Source organism: Betta splendens, chromosome 17 (assembly GCF_900634795.4).
Source record: "Betta splendens chromosome 17, fBetSpl5.4, whole genome shotgun sequence".
Classification (NCBI taxonomy): Eukaryota; Metazoa; Chordata; class Actinopteri; order Anabantiformes; family Osphronemidae; genus Betta; species Betta splendens.
Window position 1 is genome coordinate 11,009,935 of NC_040897.2, and position 26,921 is coordinate 11,036,855.

The 26,921-nt window shown below is 45.6% G+C and overlaps 1 protein-coding gene and 1 long non-coding RNA gene across 3 annotated transcripts; one reads left to right on the forward strand and one right to left on the reverse strand.

Annotated features, from left to right (window-relative positions):
- The first annotated feature begins 62 nt into the window (after positions 1-62).
- On the forward strand, positions 63-25,853 carry sntg1 (syntrophin, gamma 1). Of its 2 annotated transcripts, XM_029131605.3 has the most exons (20): positions 63-591; positions 6,519-6,648; positions 7,791-8,041; positions 8,464-8,513; positions 10,697-10,831; positions 12,212-12,268; positions 13,009-13,066; positions 13,147-13,190; positions 13,573-13,614; positions 13,938-14,040; positions 14,572-14,654; positions 14,890-15,020; positions 15,856-15,985; positions 19,637-19,675; positions 20,393-20,509; positions 21,576-21,647; positions 22,145-22,297; positions 22,424-22,516; positions 24,028-24,138; positions 24,208-25,853. In XM_029131605.3, the coding sequence occupies exons 4-20, from the start codon at positions 8,487-8,489 to the stop codon at positions 24,388-24,390; spliced, it is 1,578 nt and encodes a 525-aa protein (XP_028987438.1). In that variant the 5' UTR covers positions 63-591; positions 6,519-6,648; positions 7,791-8,041; positions 8,464-8,486; the 3' UTR covers positions 24,391-25,853. The 2 variants fall into 2 exon arrangements, with proteins under 2 accessions (XP_028987438.1, XP_028987437.1); XM_029131604.3 differs by lacking the exon at positions 6,519-6,648.
- LOC129603274 (uncharacterized) lies at positions 23,914-24,366 on the reverse strand. Its single transcript, XR_008693032.1, has 2 exons — positions 24,226-24,366; positions 23,914-24,124 (listed from the first exon to the last, which is right to left on the reverse strand). It is a non-coding gene; the product is annotated as an uncharacterized LOC129603274 (long non-coding RNA).
- Positions 25,854-26,921: the final 1,068 nt, after the last annotated feature.

Genomic DNA, 26,921 nt, shown 5'->3' on the forward strand with positions numbered 1-26,921 from the left:
CAGTGGACGCAAATGTAAATAGCGGAACAAAAAAAAAAAAAAAAAAAGATAACGCGCTTCGAGAGACGTTAGTGCGTCTTTATCTCGGGCGCGAGGCGCTACGGAAGGAAGGTCCCTGAAACCGCTAACAAGTAGGCGCATGTAAAATTCATGGCTCCGGAGTTGTGCGGGTGCCCCGGGTAAACGAAGTCGATTGACGCGCGCGCTCAACGCGCCGCGTGTGATTTCCAGCTTCATTTTGGCAGCGCGATGCGAGGGGGAGACAGACACGGAGCCGCGAAGCCGGACCCGCTGCCAGAGATGTCGACGGCGAGGGATCCCTGAAAGCCGCCGCTGCTCGGCAAATATGGACAGATATCTCGGCTTGTGCGCGAGCCCGGGCCGCTTTTCTGTGGGGTTTTTGCACATCGCTACGGTGTAGTGGACCAGGATGCCGTGTGGGCGACGCTGCCACAAGGGATGCATTGTGATCTCGCAGAGATGCTTGAGCAGCCGTTGCATAAACTGACATAAGAAAACCCGCCTCACGAGGGATCGGAGTCCAAAGGGACACGACTAATAGGACATTACCACCTGTTACTAGGAAATCAGGTAAGCCCACGGAGCCCCTTTCGCACCATACGCTTTATAATACAGTGCATGACGGACGTGGGTAGTTAATTATCACGCCAAACAGCCCACGAAAACGCACATTAACCCATTTCCACTGTACTTTTTTGAGCTGTACTGTAATTCGCCTCGACGCTGCGCGGCGAGGTTCGTGCACCGGCCGCCGTGCGTGATCCGACGGCTCACGAGGCGACACGTCCTCCACCATAGTGTATAGGCACGTTTGTGCGGCGCGCCGAGCCCGGCGGTCCGCTTGTGACGCGCGCGGACGAGCGCTTTCGGAACGATTCTGCGGACGTGTGCGTGGTTTTTGCGGACGTCGCCTCCCTCAACTGCAGGTACGCGAGCAGCACCCTGCAGTTCATCCAGCCCGGTGCAGTGGCAGCCAGGCAGACCTCGCTTTAATCCACAGCCTCTCTCTCTCTCTCTCTCTCTCTCTCTCTCTCTGCACTGGGTGCCAATAATGAACAACATCCTACTTTCCATTTTTTTTTCATAAAACAGGCCATTACACAGCCCAGATGTCAGTGAACTGTTTGCAGTGGCTCCACAGCTTCTTGTTGAACAAATCCAGTATGTTCCTATTCGCACTCACTGCCGCTGCTGCTGCTGGTTCCGGGTTTTATTAGCGCCCGAATCCTCCACTGTTTGACAGAATTTACACTGCTTCTCCAACTGTAAACTGGCGTGTGAGGGCGCTTACGGGGCTCCGCTGGGCGGTCGCGGGTCTGTATCCTCAGCAGGCCCTGAACCCAGGCCCGTTCGGTGGCGGCACTGACCCAGGAGCGCTCTCTGTGATGCATTCGAGGTCTCCCATCCAACTGAGGGGAAAGACGCCGACGTGTCATTGACAATTTACGCCCCGTAGCGCACGCGTCTCCTTCACCCACCGCCGCTGCTTGTGTCTTAAATCAAAGGGCAGTTTAGCCAAGTGATGGAAGCAGGACGGCTGAAAAAGATCAGGCCCGAGCGAAATGGCGTCTGTCATGTCCAGTCAAAGTGTCAGGTGGCGGGCGAGCGGCAGAAACAACTTGTTTGAATCCTTCATACTGTCACAGTCTGGATCTGCTGATAATTGGGGGGGGGGGGGGGGGGGGGGGGGGGAAGCAGGATCTGGCATAAAGGCATCAGCCGTGATCAAAAGCAGCACAGCTAAGTGTTTCTCCACACTTTGCCCTCCCTGCTTTTGTTCAATAATAATCCTATGATTCCCACTGGGCCGTTTGAAAACCAGTTAAACGTCCTGAGACGTGCAACTGGGGTAATCTGTCTGAAGGCATCACTGGAAGGACTCAATGTACACACTGGCATCAATTTTGAATGCCGGGCCCTTTTCAAGTGCCGCCGACGGTCCCCCAGCACCAACCAGCAGCTCGATATGTAATCGAGTTGTTCTAAATATTCAACGGCCACGCTTTCGATCCCTGAGCTGAAGCACAATTTCATTATTTCATGCCACGTGGCTTCATTCGGTGACCCATTTTGACCATAATAAGGAGTGCTGTGTCGAGAATAATGCACCGCAAACACACGACAGCGGCGGCGAAGGGAGAATCGCAGAGCCGGGAAATGAAATATACCGTGACAGCTGTGGTGTATTCAAAGAAAACAGTTCGTTACGGAGCGGCGGCGGTTGTAGAGCGATCTCTTAGCGTTTTCCTCGGGTGATTGTTCTGTCTAAAGGGCAGCTGGGAGAGTCCACAGCAAGTCATTGTATGGACGTCTTCATTACGGTCCGGCAGCAGCAGGAGAGAGAGAGAGACACGTATCGCGCCTGATGTAGCTGTTTGGTCGACCATCTATAGAAGCTGCTCCAGATGTTGAATCCACACAGGAGGAGCCATATGGTTTTACAGCAGCGTGATGTATCACCCGCCCAGATATGGGAAAAAAAAGCTGTAGATATTTCATAGAGAGAGAAAGAGAACGAGGGGAAATGTATTTGTGGTCTGTGCCACGAAGTCATGGTCATGCAACGGGAAAAGCATTAGTCTGGTGTAGCGGAGGCCGACGGCTAATGAAGTGAACGCACGCCCAACTCACAAGGCACAACTCTCATTTATATGCGCCTCAAGCAGCAGCCCATCTGATTTAGAGGTCCGGGACCGCAACTGAGACCAGCACCGAGGCCTCCGCGTAGGCGATAGCTGCAACGGAGAAGCAGCGCCGGCTCAGATTATGCGCGATGATGAATGATGCGAGCGCGCGCTTTCATGTGCGAGTGGCACGAGGCGCCGCCGTAACGCCGAGCTCCGGCGCCTCCGTGGAAGTAGCGCAGGCCCGACAATTTTAGGTCACGTGTGATGAATGTGGGGAGTCGGCCTGTTTGTTAGGGCCCGCTGCCCTGACAGCGCCGTGCAGCAGAAGCTCAACCTTGATGGAAGGTGGACCTGTGCTCTGCAAATTGCATAATTGTAATTCACCGGACATGGGGATAGTAGAGGAGCCCCAAGCTGTAATTAAGCAACTCTGCAGTTTTTGCTCACATCGGTGGAACAAAGTAGTGGCTGTTTTCTGTTGTGAAACAGGAAGTGCATCCTTGTTTCATTTAAGCATAAACTCCAGCTTAACAACTGTGTTGATTCTTTCCTCTGCTCTATGTGACAATGAACTGAATATATTTGCATTTTGGACTATTCATCTAAAGAGAAATATAATGTAAACCTGATACAACGGTCTTCACTCTCTTCATGAGTCAGTTTCATTCAGATCATAAACTATATGCACAGAGCCTACTTTGAAAATTAAGACAAGAAAAACATCTAGTGTACAAAGCAATGCCAATTAATTAAATGTGTAAGGTGAGGTAAGTGTTTGCATAAATCTTCACCCCCTTCACGTCCGTTTTTAGTACATCCACCTTTGGCAGCAGTCACAGCATGAAGACTGGATAGTCTCAGTCAGGCTTCCACGTCTGGACAATGAAAGTTTTGCAGATCATCTTCAAGCTGTCAGGTTTTGTGGGGGCTGAATATTCAGCCACACATTTCTGTTAGATCGAGGTCTGGGCCTTGACTCGTCTCCAGGACAGCCATCGTGTTGTCAGTAAACCATGTCTGTGTCCCCTTCGCTCCATATTTTGGTCTTTGCACCATTATTTTTGGTCTTGCTGGAAAACCACTCAAACTACTTTCTAAGTTCTCCTACAGACTATTCTCCCACAGACTGTTCTCTCAGACTGTTCTCCTACAGTCTGTTCTCTTACAGACTGTTCTCCCGCAGACTGTTCTCTCACAGACTTCTTATACAGACTGTTCTCCTGCAGACTGTTCTCTTACAGTACAGACTGTTCTTATACAGACTGTTCTCTTAGACTGTTCTCTTAGACTGTTCTCCCGCAGACTGTTCTCTTGCAGACTGTTCTCTTACAGACTGTTCTCCTGCAGACTGTTCTTATACACACTGTTCTCCTACAGACTCTTCTCTCACAGACTGTTCTCCCACAGATTGTTCTCCTACAGACTGTTCTCCCACAGATTAATCTTATAGAGACTGTTCTCTCACAGACTGTTCCTCTACAGACTGTTTTCCCACTACTGACCTACTGTGTATAAGTGCATTCATTTCACATGCCTTCCAGGGCCCTCCAGTGTGAAGCATCCTCACAGCATGATGCTGCCACCATCACATCCTTTCACCAGACAAAACTTCGACCTTTGAGTCTCCCACATACTTTTTGGTTAAGTTGTGATTTCACCTGACTCTTCTAAATGTTCTACTTGCTGCTCTCCCATAAAGGCAGTCTAGACATCTCCTACATACAGTATAGAACTCCTCCAGTCCTTGTTGATGGATTTGACTGAACTCCAGGAGACGCTCGGTGCCTTTTTGACTTGTGCCTTTACAGGCCCTGCTCTCTGAGTGGCTTGGAGTGTTCCTCTGTCTTTGTGGTGTAACGGTGGCCAGGAACACTGATTAACCAGTGACTGGACCTTCCAGACACAGGTCTCCATACACTGCAATCACTTGAGACACATTGACTGCGCTCGGGTGATCACTAACTGCGGGACTAGTAGCACCAAATGGCTGCACCTCTGTTGGAATAGGTCGTTTTAAAGGGGTGAAAATTCATGCAAACATTATTTTACCTTGGATATCGTCAAAGTTATAAATTAATGTGGACAAAATTTGATCTATATTGTCAATAATATGGTCAACATCCAAGGGGGTGAATGAAGGTCATGATTTACATGGTTTTATTTTAAAATAATCCAAAGACAATCATGTAAACATATTATCCTTTGACTAAGGAACTTAAGTCACATCCACCAGATTAGTTTCATGTCACACTTTTACTTTCATAAATAATTAGCCAGAGCGCTTGAGACGTACGTCTGCTCTTCCACGCTTTATATTTAGTAAGGGAGCAGATGTGTCCCTTGACTGTGTAGCTTAATTTCAATGTAACCTAGCCTTCAGCAATATGCTGAGCTTTTTAATCCTTTCATGTTCACTACACACACCACGCTTCCCCCTGCTCAGCCGTTCGGGCCCCTTGTTGCAAGGACAACAGTATTTACCGTATATATGGATATATTTAGACTCCATTCATGCATATATTGTATAATAGACGGGTAAACAGTGTAATTCAGCCTGGTTTACAGGATGCATTCATTTGTTGAAGCTAATTAGAACCTTGAGGTAAGATTAAAGATACGTTTGCCCATCCACCATTATGCGCGTTTTGTAATGTCATATTTAAAAGGACAGAAAAGAGCCAATTATGACTCCTGTCTGTAGCAGGAGAAGAGCGCTATCAGCTATAGTTGATGGTGATATAACAGGGAACCAGTTTGTGAAGTGATTCTCGCTGATTTAAGTTGGCACCCACCTGATATCTGGTGGCTTCCTCCTGCCAGAAAACATACATCATAGTCAGGAAGGTCAGCAGCTCAGTCTATAAATGTGTCCATCACTAATTCACTCCTGCGCCTATCATTCATGAGCATCTGGCATGGGGAGCGCCGCTGGCTGTTACCGAGGCCTCAGGTATTGACTTACGATGTAATGAACGGCTTATTTTTTGACAAATGTTCTCAAAGAAGCGAGAACACGATGAGATACTCTCGCTATCTTGTCCAAATCTTGAGTGTAATCTGAGCGAAAAGAGAGAGCGGAGCCACCTCCTGGGGCAGAGCCCGTTCAATACAGGATGTGCTCCTTAAATACTGAGCAGTTCAAACAGCTGCCTCCCCACACGAACATGCAGAGCGAAAATCACAGCTAAGCAGTTAATTGATTACATTGATCTTTACTTCGCTTAGTTCCTATAGTCATAGATGATTGACCAACAATTTAACATAAGTAGCTGGTAATTGGATGAAACAAGACATTTGATAATGCCAGACTATTACTGGGTGCCCACAAAATGTGTTGATGTCCATTTTTCAAAATCAAATAATTTAGAGATAGACTAAGAAAATAATCATCAGATTCAAGGAGAAATAAACAAATTATTAGCTCCATTTGCTTTCTAGTCCCTCAACAGTGAACATCTGCTTTTTGAGACAAACCAAATTCAAAAGTATCAAACATTTTGTATATTTAGTAGTCTTATATATATATATATATATATATATATATATATATATATATATATCGTGTTATATTTGATGTATTATCAGTTCTTTATTCTGGAAATAATAATCATAATCAATTGTATGAAACCTGAGGGTGCGTTTATCTCCTGTGTGACATGGTTTATGGTCTCCGGAGTCGGAGGCATCTGCACGTAAATGAAAGCCTAATCTCAACCCCTGCACCTGCCCAACAATCACAGATAAACGTGGCCACGCGCCCGAACGATAAAGCATCATGTTTATCTGCTTGTCGGGTGGGCAGATGTGTATTTACACAACAGAGGAACCTGACAGCTCACAACAAATACATCATAATGCCTTCTTGTGCAGATCCTGTGAAATTGCCGGCTTGTGTTGGGATGCGACGCTGTAAACTTGAGGAAGCAGCGTTTTCTATCATCAGTCGTCCAATTAAAACGCTGCACTATACGCTCCGGCTTGCGGGACAAGTGAATATACAGTAAGTGAAACCCATCTCAATTGTGAAGCAGTAAAAATGAATTTGCCGGGGCGCTCTGCAGACAGCTGCTCCACCTGCGCGCACAAACAGCCATTCATCATGAGGCGCGGGGCCGCAGCTGTCCTCGGGTCCGGGAGATGGAGATGTCACGTTACAATCATCCAGGCAATCGCGCTGCGCCGCCGTCGCTCCGTTTCCCGCCATTGTGTCGCAGACGGGGGCCTCTTCGAGAAACACTGCTCGGCAAATTGGCGGGACGGGAAATGTCTGATGGCGCGCGCGTGGAGGGAGTTACGCCGACTCCACGTTAAAGGACACAAAAGCCCGGGCTTATTTAATCTCGGGGCCCTCGCCGAGGCAGCGCGCTCGTCCCGGAGCCGCAGACACATTTTTCAGCTGACCACGACGTCATCGCATTCATTTTTAAAGCGCCTCCACAAACGATGTCCTGACGTCTCTCGTGGCCATTAAGCAGCGCAGACAGTGAGTGGAGACAAAACCGCAAAGCTGCCAGTGGAATGAAACATTTTCACGCGTATATTCTTTCACATTTAACATTATGAGATGATAACTGAAATATTAAAACTGACCTTCAACAAGGTGGACCTTAAAAACCTCCGCCAGTCTTTTATTTTGAAACTTACAGTAGTCTGAATCCCTTGTTCTAACTCGTTTAAAATCGTCCCGGACCTCGTACATCGCCTGTTTGTTCAGGACTCGGTGATTCATTCATGGCGTGCAGCTACAGTAGTGCGGCCCGTACTGAGCCTGTCTCGCCAACAATGCGTTCTAACGAGGAGCGTTTCTCAAGAGTGTGCTGTCGGAACGTAATAAACACTTGAACACTGTTCAGCCTACAGAAATACAAGAAGATGGGATAATGTGAGATAATTGCATTTCGGCGTGGATCTACAGGTTTTTTTTAGGAGTGTTGCGTTTGAGAGGATCCTCCATCGCAGACGCAGGATTCTCTCCTTTTGTGCTGAGCACTTATTTGAGAAATAACTCCATGAATTGCTTCTGATTCAACACACGCCGCGGTCACATCGACGTCACACTCGGCTGTGTTTTTCTGGCAACCGCAGATCTCTCTCTCCGTCCCGTTCTTGATTCAGCGGCTTTCTGTTGTGTGTCTGTCTCAGCTCCCACCTGCAGACGGGCTTCCGCATCAGGATGACTCCTTAGACCGCGTCCTCCTCCCGTCTCTGCCTCGCGGCCGCCGATCGGGGGCCGAGCGTCCTCCGGGAGTCATCGTCGGGCGCCTCCGAGCAGCGGGGGGGCGACTGACGGCCATGCTTTGGGGCGACCCTCTGCTGCGGCTCCGAGCAGGGATCGACTCGCTGCTCCATGGCTAGATGTGACCGTGCAAAGAGCTGGGGGCCTTTCTACTGAGGTGAGTAAAGGAAACCACAGCACCGCTCACAGTAGTTTGCACTGCGGTACTTTTATTGTGGTATTTATCGGCCCCCACGTTTTAACCCCCAGCACCACTTTCTTCTAGTCTATTTCTCGGTGCACAGGATTAAATTTTGAAACATTTATCAGGACACCTGCATTCTCACCTTTGCCAGTAAATTATTCATTAATGCTTAATGGCCTCCAGTTTTCGCTCTAGATTGCTCGATGGATTTCTTTTTGCGCAGTTGAACTTCGAAGAGGCAGTGAAATCGGTAAAATATCTATTTCAGCCCGGCGTCAGTGCGAGGAGGCGGGGCCGTAATGAAAACGGACCTGCCGCTAACGACGCGGGTTCAAATCCACGTCGTTGGGCATTTATCCCCACAGTCTAACCGGCTCTGTTTGCTCCCGTTGCAGCGTCCTCCACTGCGTAGTAGCACATGGATTTCAAGACTTCAAATGAAGAGGTTGGTGGGATTCAATCGATGCAACGCTTTGACACAATTGACTGTTATTACACGAGCCGCCTCCACATTCTCCAGCACCTGGGATCACATTAAGCATTTCGCTGCATCTGAAATTGGCCGGAACGCATAAATACGGGCCCTGTACTGTACTTATGCCCCCCCCCCCCTTTCTTTTATTAGGCTCTCATTTTAGGAAAACACATACAATAAAAGTAAGGGCTTGGCACAGATGATTGACTGAAAGGGCTTTTATGACATTCTCAGTAACGGACGATGTGATGATTCACTCTCTGGCTGTGATGTGATGTTCCATTCAAAGCAGGCTAATTTTTATATGATCCAGACACGCTTCTGTAGGTGCAGCAGTGGGAACGCGCCATCGTTCCCCCTTTGCCTTATTTCACTGGCTGCTTTGAATTCACCTGAACGCCTCAGCATTAGCAGTGAGTTAAGAGCATCCATGAGGCAGGAGCGACTGCTTCACAATGTGGAAAAGTAAAAGAGCATGGACGCTGAAGTAAGTTTTACGCACTCTGGGTATGAAGCAAAGGGGACGATCCTCAGGAAGTGGTTTGTAGCAGCAGATAGGCAAACGTAGAAGTCTAAATGAGTCTTATTGCTGTTTTAGATACGGGCTGAGGCTCAGAGTCCGTCCCCGTACCCACAGCACGCAGCTACGGTTCTCCTTCCCGTCTGATTGTGTTGCTCTGGCTCCGAGGCTGAAAAGGGATTATGGTATTATGGCATTTCATAATAAAACAGTCGAAGGCATCAGTGCGGTGTTTTATTTGCAGAATAAAGGAGAATGTGCGGCCAACGGGGACTCCAGTGGTAGAACTCTACCTCAGTAGAAGTGTGATTCTGCTTCAGTATGTGAAACCCAAAAGGACGATCCAATTGTGGTAAAACGGAAAAGGCAGCACAATTAATATGAGGCTAATTGGCTGCTTTTAATATTAAATTACTCAAGTCCACATTGTTAAACCCCTCTGATGCAGTTTCACATCAGCAATAAAGCATAAACACTATACAGTAATGATCCTTCTTCAGGTTTGGTAATGTAAAATGAAAAGGCAGTGTTGTAGTTTGTTGCTTTGCAAATAGCCTGATTTGTTCACGCAGTAGTTTGTTTGTAATATTAATAATCCAACCTGCAGATAAAAAGCCTTTTCATTGTCGGCTTCTTGAGGATCCGCGGTTTTCGCCCCCCGTCGCCATCACAGAGACGCCTCGGCTCAGCCTCGGCCGCTGACGGCGGTATAAACAGAGGGGAGCCGTTGATTAGGATGACAATGGAAGGGCGCAAACGTAGACGATGAGGCTAATTATGTGCAGCGCGGGCGCCGCAGCGGGTCAGACGGAGCTCCAGCATGTGTCAGGCGCAGTCGCTGGACGACGCCGCTGCTCTCGTTCCGATCCGCTAATGACCCTCGCGCGCACGTCGCTACTCCCTCATTTCATTTCTCATCATGCAGCTGCAGCCAGAGGCCCGTTTGTTCACATTCCTCGTTACGGGTGAACGATAATACGCTCCGTAAACTGGCTTTGATTTAAGTTTTGACCTGCAGTTGAGATACTCTCTCCAGGAAACGGCAGCCGTGCGAGCGGCCGCCTTGTTAAGTGATGAGTGGCGTATCCCGGGCGACAGGGATGCTGACACTGGCCGCCCTTGTTCTATTAGCAGTCTTGTCAGGTGAAGGTGCTTCTTTTATTTAGACCTTTTTTAAGTCAAGGACAGGACAGGCATCACAATTAGCCGGAGAGGAGGGAGGATATGCAGAATGCAAATTTATGCGGATTAGCGTGTTTTAAATGGATCACTGGAAACACACGCAGCCCTCACACTTGCTGGTATGAATGAGGGAAATTTACATGTAGAGCTTCATTCCAGCCACTCGATTTTACACTTTCCTAATTTGTCATTACCATCATCATCATCGGTCTCACTGTAGAATGAGTAAGATGATGATTACAGTAAAGCTGAACCCATGGACACGCACGCATGTGTTGCTCAGATGATAAATATTATTTGTAGTAAAAAGGAATAACAGGCTTTGTATCCTAATTTCCATGTTCATCCTGCAACACACACTCTCAATGACGTTTTCATTTCATTTCACGGCCAGTTAATTTAGTCATGGAGGGATGATGAGTGATTTCTTCTTGTCTCTGGCTGTTCGCAGACAAAGACTGGGATTTATTTGATGCAAGAAGGTAATGAAGAGCCGTTTAATATTCGACTGCACTTGGCCAAAGATATTCTGACCATTCAAGAACAAGACGTCATCTGTGTGTCAGGAGAGCCGTTTTATTCCAGTGTAAGTAGCCCGGCCTGTCGCCTAATTAATCAGCGCGGAGCTGCCGTAATTCACTCGCTCGTACGATGAAATCAGCAACGCGTTCGGCGCCGCGGGTGAAGGTTCCAGCACAAAGACACTGAATACGTGTTGATGGCAGCTCTATTCTTGTGTGGTTGTTATACTGCATGGTGACCCACCTCTGACAACCTTTCCTTTACATTATTAAACCGCAGGTTTGTATAAAAAATGACACCACTAAGGCTGTGAGCGCATGACCTTTCTCAATATGGCATTATTCATTCAATAAAACCTGACTCAATATAAATATGAATCCCCAGAGACAAATGGAGGAAGCATTTGCGTCCACTCAAATACAATTTGTAATTAATGAAAAGGGCGAAGACGTGGGTAAGTTAATTTCAGGCCGGGCACGTCAGGGAGTTTCTGCTCTGATGGTCACTGTAATGTTTGACCCAAAGTGTCCGCACTGAAATGAAGAAGGAGTCATGCGTCGAGTTTTCAGGGTGAAACAACATTTTCATAGAATTTGATAGATAATACACGAAAACAATGTTCATAAAATGTGTAATTGAAGAGAGACACAATAACACAGTTAAACAGATTCCATTCCTTCAATATATATTAAAAATAACCATAAATGTAAAATTTAACAGTTATTTATTTCCCTGATTGGTTGTTGAAAATGAAAGTGTTTGTATTGTAAATGTGATGACTCATTGAGGCTGAAAGATAAACTTTACATTTCCCCCAAACACCAGTTTTCAACGTGAAAACATATAAAGTCGCATATAGTCTCTGACAGTTTAGAAAAATGTTGTTTTTAACGCAGCACACGGCTGAAATCATTTTATCATCAACACGTGGCAAACTCCTGCTGTCACACCCCGAACGATCAAGCTGATGTTCAAAGAATGAACGCGCGCTGCGTTCAACTCGTGGTTCGCGCGAAACAAAGGCTTCAAAGCGCCGGTTTGACACGGAGGATGGAGAGATTGAAGCTGCTGTCACGCGGAAGCAGGACGGGGGGACTTTTAGCTAAGCAGACTGGAGGCAGCGAGGAAACCGCTAATCTGACCTAAAAATAAACCCATCAGCCACGAAGCTCAGCAAACACCACCTTACGTTCAACAGGAAACGTAAACATTGTTTTACGCGAGCTTCATATTCACTGCCCAGTCTACAAGTGTCTACTTGTCTATTGCAATAAGTACTGTATATTGTTAAGTCTGCATAATCAAGTTGCCCTTCATGTGTATATAATTATCCGTATAATTAGGATTGAACCTCAGTTCTGAGATGCTTCCTGTTTGTTGGACGAGCTCCCACAGATCCTGCATCAGTCTAAACCCGTGTTTGTTCTACCTGAATGCGTTCCAGGAGAGGACTGTAACGATCAGGAGGCAGACGATCGGGGGCTTTGGCCTGAGCATCAAGGTAATTTAGATCCCTGTCTTCTTTAAATTAGGCCCGGGCGAGTCGAGGCACCCGCCAGCTCGCACATTGACGCCGGTCAGAGCATTCGTCAACGGCTTTTACCCGGTTTCTTTGACAAAATCAATATCAATCTCGGAGACAACCTGTCACGTGTCTGTCTCTGGCCTCGCTTATGCAGTTAAAACAACTCGGACCATGAAGTCAAGCCAATGACTCCACCCCATTACTCTCAAAACACTGTTTCTTAATTATGAATATCAATGTGAATGGACAATGACGTGTATTGTTCGGACAGTGATATATTTTTTGATACGAGTCCCGAGCCTGTTGTCTGAGCACCGTTCATCCAGCTGAGGAGAATTTCAAAAACGATGCTTTTCCGCTGTCACGCTGACATTGTGAAAGTCAAACATGGTTTTATGTCATCACATCGTGATTATGTAATTTAGCGCGTTTAGAATGTGCGACCTTCACCGGCCCCGTTGCACCTCGTCTTCACTGGTTACTAGTCAGTCAGATTGGTGAATTAAGGCTAATGTCCTGTTACTTCTGCTGATTGTGTTTGAAGGACTTGTGGCTGATTCCCCTTTTGCATGTAATTATGTTACTTTTGACCGTTGTCTCATCAAATTGCAGCATTAGCAGTGGGACCCACTGTAAGTTCTGTTCCTGAGTGTCTTTGTTTTGTTCTGAATATGTGAAACCCTTTTAATTCAGTTTCATTTAATTTGCCTCCGCAGGGAGGAGCGGAGCATAAAATCCCCGTTGTGATATCAAAAATATCAAAAGAACAAAAAGGTACGTTGTTAATTCCGAAAAGTTTTTGCTGCTCGAGTCCCCAAGTTGGTGTTTTATCAAAAAGGACTTGCTGTTTCCAGCTGAACTCTCCGGGCTGCTTTTCATCGGAGACGGGATCCTTCAGGTAAAATGCCAAAGTTCACATTAAAGCCTGTTTACACCACGCAGCCCGCTGCATCTTTAATAATTCATGTGCAACACGTTAAATTAATTTGTAACACTTTAGCGAAATGTCACTTCCCAAATCGCTTATTCGGCGACTTTTTCCACCCAACAAACGTCTCCCGCGTCTCGTCTCCGTCAGCTCGTGTGATGCACATTCACAATTCAGCCAGAGACGTTCAGTATTCATGGCAACCGGGGATGTGACTCTCTTGTTTACAGTGTTTTAGCACAGATGCCATAACAGTTATTATGCTCGCTTCATTAATCATTTTGAAGATGGCGCCACTGTGATACAATGCCAGCAGTGTTATTTAGGGTAACCTTGTTACTGTTGTTTCTAGATAAATGGAATAAACGTTAGAAGCTATCGCCATGAGGAAGTGGTAAGCTGTCAGCTCATATCTCATATTTTCTTACACTGCAACAGCTCTTTTAGCAGCTTATCTTGTCCCACTTTATGATTTGTATCTGTTTGACATGTAAATCCAATTTTGGGTGTTTCATCCTTTTTTTTTTTTTTCTAAATGTAACTGCAAGAAATATATTTAGGCGCGTAAAACTTCATGTCTGGGTAAATCCCTTATCCTGGATTCTCATTCTTAGTCAGATATTGGCACAGCGTGTTTGATCACAGCAAGTGATCAGCACAAAATCTCACCGTTTACAGCTCCTGTTATATAAAAATATCCCCGTTTCTGCCTTCCAGGTTCAGGTTTTGAGAAACGCTGGTGAAGAAGTGACTCTTACTGTCTCCTTCCTGAAGAAGACTCCAGCCTTCCTGAAGCTGCCCCTGTGTGAGGACTGCACATGTACGTAAGACACCTCTTCGTAATCGCCATTAGGCCTGTGGGAAATAATTACAAGTATTTATAGCCGGTATTATTTTCCGTCTCGGGCTGGTTGTCCTGGTGACAATAAACCGAAGCCTGTGACGAGGCACTTTGAGAAAAATAAAGAAATATAAATTCATCTGCTAATCTTTCCTTTTCTGGTCTTGCTTCCTTTGACAAGCTCCAAATAAAGATCCCACTTCACAAAGGATGCTAAAGAAACTGAAAGAATTGACATCGCTCATTGTGGTGCAGCTGATTACTCCTGCATGGGAAAGCTTCAGTCTGCCATCAGAGATGAAAGCCTTATGAAAATCCTTTCATATGCGTATATAGGCCAGGTTGACTGGCCGTCCGACCAGTCGGCTGAATACAAATTGGCACGGAGTCCGCCAGGAAAACAAAGTACCACACTTGTGTTGATGGCTGTGATTCTGTGCGCTTGGAGAACCCTGAAATAAATGGATAAATGTTGCTGGCTCTCTTCCTGCGTTCCCGCCGGGCTTCTAGGCATTCCCAGCGACCAGAGCAGCGGGACCTCCTCTCCTCTGTGTGACAGCGGCCTGCACTTGAACTACCACCCCAACAACACGGTACTTCTCTTCACCCGCTTATTTAGCTGACTGGTTCTGTAACCAGGCAGCAGGGTTAGGTGGTTCCTATGCAACTGTCACAGCCTGCTCATAACAAGGAGGCTCTATCTTTATCTCCGGCCCGTCTGCGCACCCGCGACAGCGGCGGGCGGCAGCCTCTTGACATGTCGGCTGTTTGAAATGTGCAAGGTGGGAAACGACAAGCGCCTCTAAATTGTCCTTCACACTTGCTTAGGACACGCTGTCCTGCTCGTCCTGGCCCACGTCCCCTGGGCTCCGCTGGGAGAAGCGATGGGTGGACCTGCGCCTTATTCCGCTGCTGCACTCGCGGCTGTCGCAGTACATGCCGGGCTCTGATGCCTGCAGGTGAGCAGAGGCCTTCATGCTGCAGGGATGTCTGTTCTGTGCCGGCTCCATGGAGCGACGGGTCTGAGGTGTCCTGCCTTTTTAGATGGTAACAGCTTTTCACATGGCCAAGACTCCCAAGGTCCCCGCGTGCAAGTATGTTCCGCAGTCATTTAGACACCTCTTCACAGCTCTGTGGCTCTGCTGTCCTGTAGAACAGGGGATTGACTCTTACTGGACGACACCTGTGTTTATTGTAGTCAGAATTGAAATTTAGAATAATTTCAAAGCCACAGGTTAATATTTTGTCTGTTTGGTCACATTTTGATGCCGGTGATATGAAAAAAGTCAGCACCAAAGAAGTTATGTTAGCTTAGCATAAAGGCTAGAAACAGGATGACTGCTAGCATGACTCGCTAGCTTCAGATATGCCGCTATTAGCATTCATGGAATCTCTGTAAGTGGTTTCAGGGTAAGTGCTGGTTGGGTTTGTGTGCGTATTGGAGCCAAGCTAACAGCCTCCCAGCTCCAGCTATAGGAGGCAGAACATATGGCGCAGTATTGATCTTCTGGAATAGCCCTCAGCAAGAATGGAGTGATTATGTTTCCCAAAATGTTGAACCGTCTTTCTGTCAGGATGCTTCGACACCCCAGATACCAGTGTCTCTATAATGCAGGAAAACAACAGATTTGTATTCAATAATTCTGGTGAAATTGTATATTTCATGTTTTCCTACTAGTCCAGACGGTTTGAGTTGAGTGAAAGGTAATCACTTACAGAAGGTTAGAAATGACTCCAAAAATGGACTTTTGTGTAAAAACGACAAAGTGGATTTATTTTCTTTTACCTTTTCAGGAAAAACGCTTTCCAGGTTATAGCTGTGGACGGCGTCTGCAGCGGAGTCATTCAGTTCCCCGCCGCTGAAGATTGCTTGGAGTGGCTTCAGGCAATAGCGACCAACATTTCCAGTCTCACCAAGCACAATGTGAGTACGAAACAATAACACTCGTTAGCGGCGGCGCCGTTAGCGCTCGCGGTCCCCGGCGGGAAGCGGGGAAGATATTAGGCCGAGCGCTAATGCAACAGACTTTCAATTTGTGTCTCGTCCAACAGTCCCTGTGCAAATGTCACAACATTAAGTAGACATATACTAATGTCTCCTCACACGATAAATACAGTCAACACAGCCTGAGGTCACAATAACAGCAGCCGCTGTCTGCGCTCACTCCCTCCAACTAATCCCCTGCACCTGAATTATCGATAATTCATCACAATGCACTGTGTATTATATAATAATGACACCAAGAGGCGGCAAAGACAGAAATAATTAAGTCTCTTATACTGTGAACATATTTCTCCAGCTCTAACTCGGCGGAGCACAAAGTGTGTTTCTGTGTTTGCAGATGGGTGGTGATTCTCAGCAGGGGCGCCAAACACAAACACCGCTAACAAGCGCCATCGCGTGCGGCGCCTCAGACCGGGAGCCTCTTCGTGTTCACGCGCTCAGCAGCGTTGAGCTACACCCAACGCGCTCCGGCAGCGAAAAACGGGAGCGTGTAATTATCGCGGGTCCGTTGGTGTGAGAGTGTGCGTTCGAGGGACGACTGTGTGCGGGAGAGAGAGAGTCTCCGGGGAGTAATGGAGCTCTGGTTAATTGGAGTGGATGAAGTGAAGGATGTACTAAACATAACACCGATGACTCACTGCCGGAATAGCCTCAGCATTGGAGCGTGCGCTTGTTGTTGTGGCCTTGGCAAATAACCTGGACACACTCTGGATTACTGGACATAATTACTGTATTTGCAATATGACTTGGGAAAATATCAGCAAAGCCAGTTATTAATGACTTTGAGTGTGTTTATTGAGTCTAACTGGAATTCATGATGAGACCGTATCGATTGTAATCACCTGAATTTTTTGTTTTCTGCTGCTTAAAACTCATTTTGCCAGGGTTCGGTGCTTCTTTGAGACCACCCGTGAATGTAGCAGACAGGAAAGATCCACAGTGGGTCCACGTTGGTGGTGGAGCCTGACGTCAGAGATGGTTGACGACCCTGCGTCGCTGTAGTGAATGAAGCGGTGATGGGAAGGAAAGTGAGGCGGGTGTAAACAAACTCTGCGGGTCTGAAATGCAGATTGGCAGAAGCAGACTGGTGTCTGATTGGAGGAAAGTGGAGAAGGGCTCCCGTATTTCTTCGTTTGCTGTCAGATGCTGGAACCGAGCTGTTTGTAGCCAAATATTGCTTCATTCGTCATGACTAAAACGCCTCCAGTTCTTCCGAGCGATGATGGAGGAGGGAATCCTCAAATCCTCATGAAATGTTCAGAGATGTTCAGGTCTGGTGAGTGGAGGGGAAGTCAGCCTTGACTGCGTCTGGCTGTGCTTTTGAAGGAATCATTGAAGGAAATATGGGGAAATCATGAAGGGATGCATTTGCTCTGTCGGTCACAACCACTCCCACTCCGAATAGTAGGCTGAAGGATTTTTTGGCAGGATTTGATTTAAAATCAAATCAGATGTAGAAATCAGGTTAAAGTGTGAGTCATCTAATGACTCATTACTTCTATGTAGAGGCGTATAAAATCTCTGCACAAGCCTTTGTGTATGTGTGACTTGGCCTTGTGTACAAGTGGGTCCTTTAAAGTCTTCAGCTTTTCTTTTTTCCGTTTCTGCCGAGACTCTAAGGCGCTGATTCATTTCTGTTGCAGCTTCAGCGTCTGTACTTTACTACTAAAGCCGGTTTAATTTGAAGTGTACTGTTGTTTCCAAGCAAAACACCTCAAAATAGCAAATATGTACAGTCAGGATGCTATGCTCAGCTATTGGTTGAACTATAGGTAACATGAAATTATTTCTCACTAGTTATTATGTGTCACTTGATTTGGCATTAATTTCACAGCTACAGGTGTTGTTTTTCTTTAGCTGAAGCTGTATTTATTATCATCAAACACTTGCAGTGTTCAATAATACAGTAGATTGTTGGTTTGGCGATATTAGAGATTATTATAAAAAAAATTATTTTAGCATCTGTCAGTCACAGATGGCTAAGCTTTTCCTACCTTGGTGCTGACAATGGGGAGAATCCACAATGAAATGATGCAAGTTTATGGAAATTAAATTGGTTTTGGAAGGTTTTTTTTGAATTTATGAAATGTGCTTTACACCACACACTGAGACTTTCAGTGGGATTCAAACCCATGACTTTACTTCATATTTAATGTTGTGCAAAATGCAAAATGCAAAAGTCAGCACTCACTCACCCAGCTACTGACTCTGACCAACACTGACATGACTGATCTACTGTAAATCTGCATTAATAGTACTGTAGATGTACTTAAAAAGGAGCATCATAGTATAGTATGTGGTGAAAACTGTTACTATACAGTTTAATATGTGTTGCTCCAATGGTAAAGATGCACATTCTTGACCATTGTTTCCTTTATTAGCTCTGACCATTAAAGAGGTGACAGCAAAGAGTGAGATGCAACATACACTGGTCTCCACAGGCCTCAACCCAGAGCTGTCGTGGTTCATGCTTGATGTCTGAACCCTGTTCCACAGAGTCATCCAGCAAATGGGGAAAAGCTCTATGAAACTTCATTAAGTAGGCGACACACTGGGAAACGCTGAGATAATGAAACGCTGGGTGCAGAAGTTAACGTGTAGGCTCATAAGCTCCGCCATGAACAATAGTCAGGTGAACGTTTCCAGCAGCAGTTTGTTTGCTGTAATTATCCATCCAGCCATTAAAAGAATGTGAGTGATGAGTTCTCTGTGCAAGTGTCGTGTGTTTAACTCTTAATCTTTCTGAATGAGGCTTAATTAGGCAAATCAAGAGATTAGAGGCTTTCTAGTGCACAGTGTGCTTTTTGTCACAGTGCTTCCAACAGCAATGACACAGTGACTGTAAACCAAGAGCTTTAAAGTTCTCCAGCCTGGACTCATCCAGACTCACAGATAACATGACGGTTTACTTCTCCAGCCTTTTATGTAATATTTGCCTCTAAAATAAAAACAGTAAAGTCTTCAAAGTGGAGTTCCTAATGCAGAGTCGCTGCGCCGCCCCCCAGCTCCCGTCCTGACAGCTTCCTTTACATCCGCTCCACTGAGGGGGAACGTGCTGTTTTCCCCCTCGATACGAACTCCAGCAACATTTCACAACAAGTACAAGTGACTTGTTCTCGCCTCTATAGGAGGACGGCCTAATTTGCTGTTTAGCTCTTAAGAAAGAGTTATATTGATAGTATGGCGACGTGGATTAGGGGCGAGTGATACCTGAGATCTGAGCAGAATGCTTTAATTTGAAGCCTGACTGCCTTCTGCCGTAGTTTGGGCGCTTTTATTACCACAGAGAGAATGGATTTTTTTAATGGATTTTTAAGGAAGAGCCTCAGGTCCTTGTGGGAATGACTCTATCTCATTTTGTAATTTGCATGCATTGAATAAATGAAGTAGCTTCCATTCCTCCAGTGCCGTGCCCAATCTGTTCCCACGGACACTGTGTTTATTTGTTCTTAGACAGATCGTCACTTTGATTAAGTCTCCACGGGGCCCTGCAAATATTTTAAAGTCTGCCAGTAATTGGTGGCTGATTGTTAACAGGAGAGTCATTGATGTTCTTTTTAAATTTAACAGGTGAAGAAGATTAATCGAAACTTTCCAGTTAACCAGCAGGTGAGTGTTTCTCGTCGCCTGCAGCTAAGCTCAGGCTCCTTGTTTAGCTTTTGTGTGTATTGAGCTTCACCTTAAAAGTCATAGGCGACTCTAAGCAGGTTAGTCAGCCTGAAAAAGGACACGGCTCCATCGTACCCGCTGTTGCAACACGAGCAGAGTGTTTGCATCATTAAAGTCCATCCACGGAGAGATGATCAGAAAACAACTTAAGTGCCTTCAGTCCGTTAACGCAGCGTCGTCTCAGTCTCCCTCTCACTTATTTATTCTGGCTTCTCTTCTGCGAATGCATAAAAAAACACAGAATACACTTGACAATTAGTTCAAGAAATTAAGCAGTGGGAGACGCGTGTCCTGAAGCGTTCACTCGCTTGTTTTGCAAACCCCTGAATGAAGCAAATGTTTTACTTAGGCTGCAGCGACTCTGACTTTAATTAGTAGCGATGGTATCGGAAAATATTTGCTGAAGCTTCTTTCCTTTTTTCTCTCTCTCCTATTTAGTGAGTACATAGAGCTCAATAGGTGACATGAGCTAATTAATGTAGCTGGAAATGATATAATTCATAAATAACAATGAACTGTCTCCAAAATATCAAATCCCAAAAGTGGGACTTTTAATTTGAAATTTCTCCACCAAGTTGTGGTAAATTGAGCGTGTGTTTACCTGTAGTTACTTTTCTGGCTCCATTGAACTCCATTGACCCCTGTGTTCTGCGGTAGATCATCTACATGGGCTGGGTGGACGAGAAGGAGCAGGACTCCGTTCAGGACCGAATGTATTCACCAAAGTTCCTCGCTTTGAGGGGTTCCTCACTCTTCAAGTTTTCAGCACCCCCTGTAAGTTCATCATTTTATCGTTTTGCACCGTTTTCCTCCTTAAGCCCCCAAAACCTTTGTGTTTGAAATTGATTTTCCTCGGCTCCACGGGGGATTTTTCATTCCATGTGCGAGCGTATTCAGGGAGGAAAAAAGCCGTCCTGCTGGAAATAAGGAAACAGTTTGCTCATAATCATTTGTGCTGCATTGATCTTCCCCTTGATTGATGATGATCATTAAATCTGTTTACATTCTGCCAGCGACTTAAGTGATTATGACAAGAGGGATAAGCTGTCGATGGTGCTGGAGATGGGAGAAGATTGATAGATAACTCAAATTGCCTGCTCAACTTGCATGTGCGGGTATAAATGGAATATGCTAATGTGAGTGGATGCTGGATTGTAGACGGCTGCTTGTTAAAGCCATCCAGACGCGCTCCTCTCTTTTATTGCCGAGGACCAGTAACCTGTGAGAAATATTTCCTCTCCAGTGGCGAGATGACGGCTTTGGACTCATCCATTCGTTAATAATGACCCCGCCCCCAAACGCTGCCGGGATTATGCTTTTTTCTTCCCCTTAATTTTATCAACTAGTTTCAAACTGATGAATGAGTAAACAGAGACAGAGCCACTAGAATGTTTCAGAACATTTTTAGACCGTGAAGCATTTAAAAGCGTTTTGTGCTCATCTATAATCCTCATGATCTGCAAAGATTGGTGGGTGTAGCCTGACTCTTATTACGCAGCTTGAAGCTGCAACACAGCTTGAATTTAGAGGCTCTCATTACTGTGAGAGAGCCTTTATTACTCACACTTACATAATAATATTTGTGATATGTTTTTATTACTGATGCTGTGTTTGTCACACGCGATGCTATGAGGTCAATTCTTTTTAAACTCCCTGGCCATTTAAACAGTCTTCATAGCGTAAATCATCATAAACTGTTTAAAAGTGAAGTTATAAAACAGTAAAAGTCACAAAAAGGCAAACAAAGCATGGAAATAAATCTCACATACTGATGTTCCGCTTTATCACTCTTTAAAGAGCGGATTTTCTAACCAAACACACGCTTATGGGGCATTTTCAGGTGACGACGTGGGACTGGACCAGAGCAGAGAAAAGCTTTACTGTGTATGAGATCATGTGCAAGATTCTAAAGGTAAGGCCACTCTTTTATTAAGTTTCTCAGCCCTCAGAGTGAACACACCCAGAGAATGTAAAGCAGAATACAACAAATCCACTTATTTAACTCATTTATTTCTCTAAGCGGGTTCTTGGGCCTCACAGAGACACCGAGCCTTCAGATCATTTTGTTCATTCTCCGCAGGTTTGAGGTCACTTTGAATTTTCATTGTATGAATTTATCTCCAGTTCATTAGCTGGAAACTCATTATGGGCAATTTAATTCGTATAGATTCCCATAATAAATCAGATATAGGTTGACCTGCACCGCCACACCGATTACTCTGTCATTTGGGAGCATGAAGCCATAAAAGAGACACGTAATAGTGAAGCATCGTTAGGGCTAAGTCTAAGTGCAGGCATTGAAGTGCTTTGTTGTGTCATTAGCCTCCATCCTCCGTTCAGCCTCAGCAAACTGCCTCCCCGTGGCTCTGTCCATCTGATCGGCATGCCCGTCGCACTGTCCTGTCTTAGGATAACGACCTTGTGGACAAGAGGAAGCACTGCTTCAGCGTGCAGACGGAGAGCGGCGAGGACATGTTCTTCAGCGTGGAGCTGGAGTGCGAGCTGCTCATCTGGGAAAAGGCCTTTCAGATGGCCACTTTCCTGGAGGTGGAGAGGATACAGGTCAGCGTCTGGGGCTGCAGGCGACGCGGGGCGCATTGCGGCCGTCTCAGTGTTAGCTGTTTTAGCTGGCCAGTGATAATGCTGTGGCACTCAGGACTGTGTCCGTCTTGTCTTCCTGCTCTCTAGTGCAAAACGTATGCCTGTATCATGGAGAGCCACCTTATGGGACTCACGGTTGACTTCAGCATGGGCTTTGTGTGCTTTGATGCAGCTTCAAAGGTGAGTGTCCTTTATCATCAATAAAAATATGGCGGGCGGAGGATTCCTGACAGCAGGATTGCACTGCACGCAGCATGATGAAACGAACCACAACGCCTCATCCTCCCTTCTCTTTTTCCGGAGCCGCTGACTTATTCTGCACTGTGTGCACTTTGGGAGCATGAGCGCATTTGTTTTGACGGCTCGTTCCCCCCCAGCTCAACCTCTCACTCCTGCCTGCAGTTCATCTTGGCCTTTCCCCAAGTCTGAGAGCCATGCAGACGACTCCACTGGTGCACATTATGTGGATGAGCAGGACACAAGCGCTGCCATATTGTTCTCTAAGATTTTGGCCCCATTTCCTGCAGCGTGAAGCTGCAGCGTCCCCCAAGGATGGTATAAATGTTGCCAGCGTATTGTTTACAGAGAGAAATGCACAAATTCACTCCATATGTAAACTGCAGTCACACACAATAAACAGGGTGGGATTAGCTTATAATTAAAATCTGTTATTGGCTAAATTTGAACAACTATGTTAGAATTTGTTTCAGAAAAAGAAAAAACAAACCTGATCTGCTGGCTCATGACCTAGTTCCATTCTTTAAAATACTACATTATAAAATAAATCTCAATTAGAACTTGCTGACAGAACCAAGACATCTACTGCATAGTGATTTATAAGGTACAATATAAAGCTTGGAATGAAAAGAATTCAAGCTGTGAGTAAGTGGAGGTGCAGAGACAGCCTTCAGCCCCCTGAGACCTTATGGATGAATAAAGCACTTTGTGTCATCTGTTAAGTAATGGGCATAAAATGTGTCAAGCGCAGCCTCCTTCTGTATGGAGAGACTGAGCGAAGTGAGCTAATCAGTCAAGAGTCGGCGGATCCGTCTTGTGGTGGGAAGCGCTGGCACCTTTAACAGCCAGCTGGTGAATTAACCTTGTACATTATCAGAAAAACAAATGCAGGTGGGAGCAGCGAGCGAATATGCAAGGCTGATGTGACTGTGACTGTGTCTGCAGAAAGTCATTAAATGAACCGTAGGAAAGCTCCTTTTAAGATTAAGAGCAGGAAAAAGTCAAACACTCGCAGATAGAACTCAAAGTTCATAAAATTGGGAGCGAGAATAATTTGACCTCCGTGTGAGACATGATGGAGGCTTCAGATAGAGCTATCATCACCTCCATCTAGGTCAGAAGTGGCTCCTGCGCTGATAAAAGATGAAAAGATTTCCAAAAATGTGGAAATCTAAAAAAAGTAGTGTTAACACCAGCATTTCCCGCTTCGCTGTCATTCAGATCCATATGCTGTTTGTGCTATTACTGTTATCAGACATGTGTTGCAGCATTCTGCAGCTCCGTACGTGCATATTCATGTGTGAAGCGTTGACAGCTGTTGACCCCAGTCACCGACTCTCTCCGCAGCCTTTGTTTATTCGGTTCAACGCTAATCGAATCGCTGAAGCGGCATTTGCGAGTGACGATACCATGTACCTTGGTAAAAGTCGGCCTCGCGTGATCTTTTCTTTCAGGCGGTGCTGTGGAGATACAAGTTCTCGCAGCTGAAGGGATCGTCGGACGACGGGAAAAGCAAGATCAAGTTCTTGTTTCAAAATATGGAGTCCAAATCTATTGAAGCCAAGGTAAAAATATGCTTAATGTCAGAGGCAGCGGTTTCTGGAGTTTAGTAACTGCGCCTCTGTCCCCGTCAGGAGCTGGAGTTCTCCAACCTGTTCGCGGTGCTCCACTGCATTCACGCTTTCTTCGCTGCCAAAGTCGCTTGCCTGGACCCCATGTTCGTGGAGAGCCACGGCACGGCGGCGAACGCCGGGATCCCGGCCCTCTCCAGCATCTCGTGCAATTCGCAGACGCCCCAGCTGAAGTACGCCACTTGACGAGCGCCGCTCGCCCCACATCCTTCCCAGCGACGCTGCTGGACGGGGGGGTCCTCTGGAATCACGGCCCCGCGGGGGGCGCCTGTGCACGGACTCCTCTGGGATGGATCCACCTAAAAACGCTGACGCACCAGATTTCTGGGATTTCTGGAACGATAGACACAAACCTCTACTTTGAATAACACACAGAGAAACTCTATGGACACAAAATGCATCATTTAAAAATGTTTTTAGTTAAATGTTTCCTTCTCCTGAGCCTCAGTCGCCCTAACGATCCACACATCAAGAGAAATTAGGATCTTTTGTCAAGATAGTCCATTTTTTTATTTTTAATGTAATTTTACTGAGAATTTAGAGTCAAAGCGAGACAGATTTAGCCTTTAATTCCTGCTCAGTTTTGAAGGGTATGTGTGGACGCTGGCTGCGGTGACGTAGTGGTATCATAACATTTTAACATTTCCTGTTTGTGTGCGTGTCTAAAGTGAAAACCTTTACCTCCATTCATAATTCATACACAAGCAGCCCATGCTTACATCAACCTGATCCTGCAATGCAGAACTTAGTTACAGCACACGTTGAGAGCGCTGGTGGGAGAAGCGCTCGGTGCTGGATCGCTTCTGTCTCTGCGTACGTGCGCGTGTGAGTCCAGGCCGCTCCGAGAGGAACCACCACGTCCATCACCCACGCAGCCGCAATCCGACAACAACACACTAAACATGATTAAAATTCACCTTCCATCATGTTTATAGCGTCTCTCTAAAACTTGATTATGTAAATAAACAGTGACATTCAAATGAACTCAAAGAGTTATGAATTACAGTGAGGGATCACTTGTCGGGATTACTGCATTTGTTAATGTGGTCTGAATTAGAGGCCAGCAGGTAGACGGCCCCCAGCGTCTCCTCATCACTCGCTCTGTGGACCAGCGAAGAAGAAACAGCATCACCCATGGCGTTTTCTACTACCTTCTGAATTCCTCTTGTAAATAATAAAAGGCAAATGGGGACGGGCGCCCAGCGAGGACAATAGTCAAATGTAGCAGGATTGGAGATGCCCATTTGTACTTCACTCGGCGTTAAATGGTTTGTAAATGCAGCAGAGTGACAAATAAACTGGCGTATTCCAAAGGAGTTCAGGTCAATTAGTGCAATTAATCACGCTCTTACCTTCCATTTACAAAGTAGTATCCAAACACGAGAGTGAGCAAGCTCTAGAGGATCGGCGCTAAACGGGGTCAGTGCTGTGAGGCTCGTTAAGCTGATGGGAGGCTGATGGCGGTGCAGTCTATGCAAAGAAGGTCTGAGTGACGCTCTGAGTGGCGCTCGCGTGCGCTGGAACGATCTCGGTTGCATTTACCCTTATAACACAAGACAGAGGGAGTGGGGTGGATTTTATTTTTTGCAGATGTTTTATTAACAAATATGCCGTGTAATAAATTAATAAAAGACAACTTTTATAACATGGCTCACTTTTGATGGTTCTATTTGTTGTGATATTTATTTATTGATTTCAGACATTTAGCTCTGTGTTTTGACTCTGATGCCACTTTCACTTCTGTCCTTTAACTTAAATTTCCTCGGCAAAATGACTGGTCACAGGAGGAGACTGCCTCCATGTCTCCCTCTCTGTTTCCATCCAAGCCAATATTTCAAATGAACCTGAATATGTTGAGCTATGCAGAAAATGAACTCACAGTACTTTAGATCATTGAATGAGATGATTTCAAAAGCCTCAAAGTTAATTGAACACTGATAAATGCTATAAAAATATATAAATATATATATAACACATGCTTTTAGCTTCAGTGGAAGTCTTCATCCTTACACGCTGCACCAAGTAACTGTATTTATAGAATCACACTTCTAACTGAGCAAATTAATTTGTTCTAGCTTTGCAATTTTATTCAATAGAGCTGAAAAAAGAAGTCCCGACTTTATCCTGCAGTTCTCGTCTGCAGCGAATTTAAAAAGCTCAAGTAAATTCAAGTCACTCAAGCTTATTAAACTTTAATGTGAGGTTCCCTGGAACATTTGTACAGCTCCGTTAGGAAGAAAGTGAGCCGACAAGAAAGTCATTTGTTTGAAATAAACAAATGTGAGGTTTGTGAGCAAACGGCGCGAGCGCCTTGTTTTATGATCCAGAGCTTGGTGAGGTTTGTCTTAATAATGAATGGATCAATGTTTGTTTCACAGGTCGCTCAAAGTAAGAAGCACTGGGCCGACGATATCTGGATCAACACAAGACTGAAAAATGGATAAAGTACTGAGAATTATGTGGTTTCTTATTAATCTACTAAGGTCTCTGCTGAGTGTTGATGTTTGTGGTGTTTTTTAAGAATGGAAAACTTGATTTGCCCATTTTATTTATGTAATGTCCGAAATATCCATCTGTGAAGAACCACAAAATATGTTGAATTAGCTCAATATAATCAGATCGTGTAAATGCTTTGAGGTTGTGATCCAGGCTCGGACCTTCACTCATTCTCCACAAAGTCGGGTAAAAGTAAGACTAGGACGCTCTGGTTCAGTAGA